Below are 7,087 nucleotides of genomic sequence, written 5' to 3'. Positions count from 1 at the left end.
AAAATGGGTAGAAGGTGACAAATGAGGATTTGCCGAGGCTTTATATAACCGTGACACAGAGATCAAGGCCATAAATGCGCCCTCCACGTGTCACCACATCATTGATGGACTTCGAACTGTCACATCATACGTCCCATCACCATTAATGCCCTAAAAAACCTCGCTGCTCCTCACAAAGCAATGGTTGGAGGACGTCTAATAAAGAGCTCATCCGAAAAACCAGCCAAGCTCCATATTTTGCAACGTTCAAAGGATTCTTAAAAATCCGAAGTTGTAGTCTGTCTCAAAGGAGATCGTCCAAATGAAGCGTCGATCTCCTCCCAAAGAAACGGATGGAGGACGTCTAATAAAGAGCTCGTCCAAAAAACTAGCCGAGCTCAATATTTTGCAACGTTTGAAGGATTCTCAAAAATCTTAAGTTGTAGTTCGTCCAGAAAGAGATTGTCCAAATAAAGTACCGATCTCTTTCTAAAGCAACGGTTGGAGGACGTCTAATAAAGAGCTCGTCCGAAAAACCAGCCGAGCTCCATATTTTGCAACGTTCAAATGATTCTTAAAAATCCTAAGTTGTAGTCTGCTCAAAGGAGATCGTACAAATGAAGTGCCGATCTCCTCACAAAGCAATGGTTGGAGGACGTCTAATAAAGAGCTCATCCAGAAAACCAGCCAAGCTCAATATTTTGCAATGTTTGAAAGATTCTCAAAAATCCTAAGTTGTAGTTCGTCCAGAAAAAGATCGTCCAAATAAAGCGACGATTTCTTCCCAAAGCAACGGTTGGAGGGCGTCCAATATGAAGCTCGTCCGAAAAACCAGTCGAGCTCAATATTGCAACGTTTAAAGGATTCTCAAAAATCTTAAGTTGTAGTTCGTCCAGAAAGAGATCGTCCAAATGAAGCGCCGATCTCTTCCCAAAGCAACAGTTGGAGGACTTCCAATATGGAGCTTGTCCGAAAAACCAGCCGAGCTCAATATTTTGTAACTTTTGAAGGATTCTCAAAGATCCTAAGTTGTAGTTCGTCCAGAAAGAGATCGTCCAAATGAAGCGTCGATCTCTTCCCACGGCAACGATTGGAAAACTTCCAATATGGAGCTCGTCTGAAAAACCAGCCGAGCTCAATATTTTGCAACATTTGAAGGATTCTAAAAAGTCCTAAGTTGTGGTTTGTCCAAAAGAGATCGGTTGTATGGAGCTCGTCTTAAATCTTAAATCGATCTCCATACGGTCCAACGACAGAAAGTCGTCCAAAAGAGTTCGGCCAAAAGAGATCGTCCAAAATCTCAACCGATCTCCACGATACAAATAACAGAACTGACAAAAAGAGCTCAGCAAAAAGAGCCCAGCTAAAAGAAATCGGCCAAAAGAGTTTAGCAAAGGGAGGGAGTCCGTTACCTTACAACTGACAAAATTTTTTTACACTCCCCCAGACCTCAAAACGGCCTGAAGGAGTGGAGGGCAATTGATAGGGGTGAAAATAACTACCCAATCGGCAAGCAAAGGGCTCCAAGTCTCAAAAGGGCAGCAAAGTAATTTTTCAAAATCAACAGAAGACCCCTTCAAAAAGCAATATTTACGGCTCATTGCCACCAGCTTAAGGGCAATATGGTAATCATACCACATAGGAAATTACGGATTCGCCCTAGCACACCCAACCACTATAAATTGGGATAAAATCCAGAAGGTAAAGGACACGATTCCCAAAACTTACTATTTCCATAGAGATTTCCTTATCTGTTGGCATCGGAGGGCCTTCCCAGAGAACTCCCTCCGGGCTGGTCTTCTAAACGTTTTCTTGTGTATCTAGGATAAAGAACAAGGACAAATTAAGGTCGTCCATTCGCTCATCATCTCCAGCTATCAACAAATTTTGACCGCAACAGAAATCGTTTCCCTTTCTTTTGCGAATAAAGCAAAGTAGGAAACTTCTTTTGCATAAAACCCTAAATCAAAAGAAGGGAGTGCACCTCACCATCCCCTTAGACTTTCCTCTCGCAGTGTGAGTGCAAGATGGGGACGTGCAGCTAATAAGGCCGCCCTTTCACCCCTTTTTAATAAGGGGCCCTGCAGTCTAGAACCCCTCTAGAAAAAGACAAGCTTCAAGAAGAAAACGTTCCAACAAGTCAACGGTGTCCTGACTGCATGGGCCCCACATACCGTCAGTCACGACCCTACAGCACGAAAATCTTCACCGGAAACTCCATAGTCAACATATCTTCCGACACGTGTCGCTTTCTGGTATGCCATCACGTGGCGATACGGCACTCGTTATTTGTCCCAACGGCTACTTAGGATGCCCGAGGCCATCGGTGGGCCCCACAAAATTTGACGAGCAGTCGTAGAAAAAAGAGCACGGAAAAGAGAAAAACAATAGGGAGATGACGTTTTCGCCTCCTGTAGGATAATGCGCCCCAAATTTAATAGCGTTAATGTGGGGCGCATTATTCTACAGGGGGAGCGAAAAAATGATTGGGGAAAGACATACAGAAGTCTATGTTGGGCCCACCTCGGATTTCTGACAGAGACGGCAGTTTCATTTCTATGCAGAGCAGCTTATTTAAATGTCTATCCCTCTCTCTACAATCTTATTTTTTAATCTTTTTACTTTTAATGTAATCTTAATGGCACTACCATGTTTTGATAATTACACTAAATCACCTTGTCTTTTATATTTTAATAGACTTCTGATTGCTTTTTTGAGTCGTAATAGACATTTATTAACAGCTGGATAATTAAAAAGACAAGGTGAGTCAGTGCAATTGTGATAAAGAGGTGGTGCGAAAATCAACTTACTTTTTTATTAAAAAGATGAGAATTTTCTTCCCTTTCGGCCGGCTAATTCTTTGGCCAGCAAGTCTTCCCTTTCATACCTTTCAATCTCAAAGCCATGGAAGACTTGGGTTTCCCAGTTAAATGAGGTATCCATGTCTAATTTTTATTTTTTTTCAATTTCTGTAATCTATTTATTGAAGTTTGTTTTGTAACGCCAACCTGGGTTTTTCTATTTTTAACCAAACTTCATGCATCCTATCTGAAACAGCCATATGTATTTCCTCTGAGAATTGCCAGATGATTACAGCTATGAGAAATTGATCAAATACCATCTGGGTTCTTTTTTTGTGCCCTTCACTTCTTTTTTCCTTGATGGGGGTTTTGGATATCTCTCTCATGGGAGCATTTTTTTAGGGTTTTCAGATGTTCTTACTTGTGGGTTTTTAGGGTTACTAGTGTTAGGGTCTGTTTTATCATTAAGAAATTGATCAAATCCTATCTGGGTTCCTTTTGTTTGCCCTTTACTTCTTTTTTCCTTGATGGGGGTTTTCGAGATTTCTCTCATGGGAGCATAGTTTTAGGGTTTTCAGATGTTCATACTTCTGGGTTCTTAGGGTTTCTAGGGTTAGGGTTAGGGTTTGTTTCATCATGGAGGGCGTGGAAGAGGCTAACAGGGCAGCTGTGGAGTGCTGCCACAGGGTTCTGAGTCTGTTAGCTCAGCCCCAGAATGAGCTTCAGTATAGAAACATAATGGCAGAAACAGAACAAGCTGTCTTCAAATTCCAAAAAGTAGGTTCCCTTCTTACTACTAGTTTGGGCCATGCAAGAGTCAGGATAGTGAAGAAAATCCAATCCCCACCTACCCCAACGTTGTTATTAGATAACCCAAAATCAAAACTAGAAACTTCAGCCAAACCTCTTCATAGAAATTTTCTAGAGAAACAAACTCCAGATATGGATTCATCTGGTAAAAATTCTCCCCAATTTCCCCATAAGTTATTTTTAGAAAACCCAACTCTAGACATGAATTCTTCTAAAATTCCTCTCCAAATTGCTACACAAACACCAACCACCCATTTGCAGTTCCTCCAACAGAGGTTTCATCTTCAGCAACAGATGAAATTCCAAGCTGATATGATGTATGAAAGGAGCAACAGTGGTATAAACCTCAAGTTTGATAGCTCTAGTTGCACACCCACTATGTCATCCACCAGATCTTTCATGTCATCCCTGAGCATTGATGGGAGTGTTGCTAACTTGGATGGCAAGGCCTTCCACTTGATGGGCGGCTCGCAGTCATCCGATCCGAACCCGCATCAGCCTCATAAGAGGAGGTGTTCTGGTAGAGGAGAAGATGGGAGTGGGAAATGTGGAACCAGTGGCAGATGTCACTGCTCAAAAAGGAGGTTAGTTTTGTTCATTAACGTTGAATTTGATTGGTTTTCTCTTGATGTTGTTGGGTTTGAATTGAATTGAACTTTATTTCTTTTTTTTTTGTTGTTTATAGGAAATTGAGGCTGAAGAGGTCTATCAAGGTGCCCGCAATTAGTAACAAGCTTTCAGATATCCCTCCTGATGAATATTCGTGGAGGAAGTATGGCCAGAAGCCAATCAAGGGTTCTCCACACCCTAGGTATGTATACTTTCTTATTTTATTTATTCATTTTGAAACGATAACAATTCTTTATGGAATCTCGTATTGATAGCATCTCCCTAGTAATTCATGCTTTGCCAATTCATCTGCCAAAGCATTTGCCAATCTATGCCTGTGCTTGATCAGTGTCTGAATCTTATTAATATTTTGGTTTTTCTTTTTACTGTATTTGCAAGAGAGTTCATGTGAATACATATAAAGTTGACTTCTGTTGATGGATTAACCTACATGAATGTATTTCTATTTTGGGCTTTAGTTCTGATTTTGGCTTTACAATAATTTTTTTGGACCAGTTGAGCATGTTCATTTTCTAGTTTTAATCTAACATTGTCGCCAAATATCTGTTTTCTCTTGTTGAGATTTCTCGGCCTTCAGAGGAATCTGTAGGAAGTAGAGAGTTATGATTGTTTTGATTTAATAGATGAAAATGATTAGTTTCACCAAACACCTGGTCTTGTTCTAATCTTGTCGCCAAATACTTGGCCTTGACTTTTTTTATGGTTAATATCTTAGTGTTTCAGTCCACATACCTTACAAAGTGCAGTACTGCTTAAACTGGTTAGTCTTCCTATCAACTAAATTCAAATCGAAATTTTATCTCAAATGATTTCACCGGCCGTGTTGTAATTTTTCGAATCTTGAACTCACCAACGAGCTGGGTAGCCACAGTTGATGATTGTCCTTTTGGTGAACAAAACACAGAGGTCCTTTCAGCTGATTTTCATTGGTCATATTTAAATTTGTTGAATCATGAACTTATCGTCCAACTGGGTAGCCATGATCTACTATTGTCCTCTCTGCTAACAAAAAAGTTAGGTCATTTCTCCCCCCACCACCCTTATTTGTAATTCAACCAAATCATTCAAACATTATAGAGGGCAAAAATTAGTGAATATTATAATTGTATGCCGTGGAATTTGATAAGCCACATGTTTTTCATCAAAGCAAAACTAATGGATTAGTATCCCTATAATTTTTTTTTTCTCAAATAATATATTAAAGATGTAGCAATTCTGTCCATCTCAAGCGACAGCCGGACACAAATGGGCACATTTAAAAAATCTTGCTTGTGATATTCAAGCACATACTTCATGTTATCTAATGAGGACATCCACACAAACTTGTTGGTTGAATTATGCAGGGGATACTATAAGTGTAGCAGCATGAGGGGCTGCCCAGCGAGGAAGCACGTTGAGAGGTGTTTGGAAGACCCTTCAATGCTCATCGTCACGTACGAAGGTGAGCACAACCATCCCAGGTTGCTACCCCAGTCTGCCCACTCATAAACTTTATCAAGAAACATCCAGATCAGTTCAAAGGCCGTCCATTCATATCCAAACCTGGTTTATGATTGGTTCATTTGCTCCCGTATATAATATTTATGGTTCGAGCTTGACAATACAGAGCATGAGAGGCTTGCTGACATGAGGAGGATGGTTTTCTCTGGGTCCTTTGTGGAAAGATTTGGTTTGCGCCATGAAAGCACATAAAAAGCCTTCAAGAAGAAAAGGCTGGAAACTGTAAGAACTCTTTCATGGCAGATTCTGTAATGTTTATGGTTATTCGGTTTTTGAATGCGGTCTCTTTTAAATGCCCTTGCTTAATATTGCATATTTATGGATTTGTGATTCAACATGTTCAACCTTAATTCTGGAGCACAAGCCACACCACTTTACAGTAATTAGAAAGTTTTGTTAACAGCAAAGCATTGAAAACTTACCATAAGGTACAATTCCTATTTCTGCTAATCATTCATTGTCTCGCCGGAGGCGACTCTTTTTCATCTTACAATGATTGCAGTGTGGATAGAGTATTCACTGTTTAAAAACTCCCCGAGTCATTTGCTGTTTAAAAGCTCTCCAAGTTGATCATTGACTTGACCATTTTCCCTACCAAGTCGATCAAAGCTCCTTTTACTTGCCTGAGTTAAAAACTAAAAAAACCTTATCAACTCACCCTAGTCGACTTCCTTTTGCCTTGGATGAGTTCTCATTTGAGCCAGAGTTTTGAAACACAAAACAAGAAGGGAAATGATTTCAGTGCTCCAATGTTTTCATAAACATGCACTCCACATGTTTGTCGTGCAGTATTTAAAGAGCTCTAAGGGCTTTTTGGAAACCGTTATATTCTTCTGACAATCATTTCGCAAAAAGAATACCCTCAGAGTTTCCTCTCCTGTTTGTTCTGAACTAACATTTATAGACTTGTGTCAGTTGAAACTTGCAACTTTATTTTCAGCAAAGTTATTTATGCACCCATTTTCTTCCATCTTTTATGTACAATGAATTTTCCCTCAAGTTCTCAATCCGTGACTAGGGATGAGTTGGGGTCCTGACTCGGGTCTTCCTAAATGAGTCACAGGTCTTGTCTCCAAGTCTCTCGACACAATACCCAAGAGAATTCCCAAAGTGGAATGCTCTCTAAAGAAGAGACACTAATGTGGCTTTTTGTGTTTTTCCGCTGGTGGGCTTTTCATTCAAGCTAGAATTTGAATCCTCCCACTTGTGGTTGAAAGTGGAATTCTCTGAAAACAGACATGAAAAAAGATGTGGGGACGCTGATACACAGTTATGAATGACATTCCCCCAATGTGGTTTAGGAATAGCCTTTAAATTCCATGCAAATATATGATTGACATAAGAAATTACATTTCCTTGTTTCATTT

At 40.0% G+C, this 7,087-nt stretch overlaps 1 protein-coding gene across 1 annotated transcript; it reads left to right on the top strand.

The window, feature by feature from the left end:
* The first annotated feature begins 2,643 nt into the window (after nt 1–2,643).
* On the top strand, nt 2,644–6,057 carry LOC143885314 (putative WRKY transcription factor 21). Its single transcript, XM_077389423.1, has 4 exons — nt 2,644–2,914; nt 3,037–4,174; nt 4,276–4,401; nt 5,564–6,057. Exons 2-4 carry the CDS (start codon nt 3,417–3,419, stop codon nt 5,706–5,708), a joined length of 1,029 nt encoding a protein of 342 aa, XP_077245538.1. The 5' UTR covers nt 2,644–2,914; nt 3,037–3,416; the 3' UTR covers nt 5,709–6,057.
* The last annotated feature ends 1,030 nt before the right edge of the window (nt 6,058–7,087 follow it).

The sequence above is a fragment of the Tasmannia lanceolata genome, unplaced genomic scaffold, assembly GCF_043159265.1.
Source record: "Tasmannia lanceolata isolate RefF3 unplaced genomic scaffold, GAP_Taslan_0.1 ptg000008l, whole genome shotgun sequence".
Taxonomy (NCBI): Eukaryota; Viridiplantae; Streptophyta; class Magnoliopsida; order Canellales; family Winteraceae; genus Tasmannia; species Tasmannia lanceolata.
The sequence above is the reverse complement of the archived record's forward strand: the minus strand, read 5'-3'. Positions and strand labels throughout refer to the sequence as shown.

Coding starts and splice junctions, on each gene's coding strand:
- LOC143885314 (XM_077389423.1), top strand. CDS start 3,417: ATGGAGGGCGTGGAAGAGGCTAACAGGGCAGCTGTGGAGTGCTGCCAC. Junction 4,175..4,275: donor TGTCACTGCTCAAAAAGGAG/GTTAGTTTTGTT, acceptor TGTTGTTTATAG/GAAATTGAGGCTGAAGAGGT. Junction 4,402..5,563: donor AAGGGTTCTCCACACCCTAG/GTATGTATACTT, acceptor TGAATTATGCAG/GGGATACTATAAGTGTAGCA.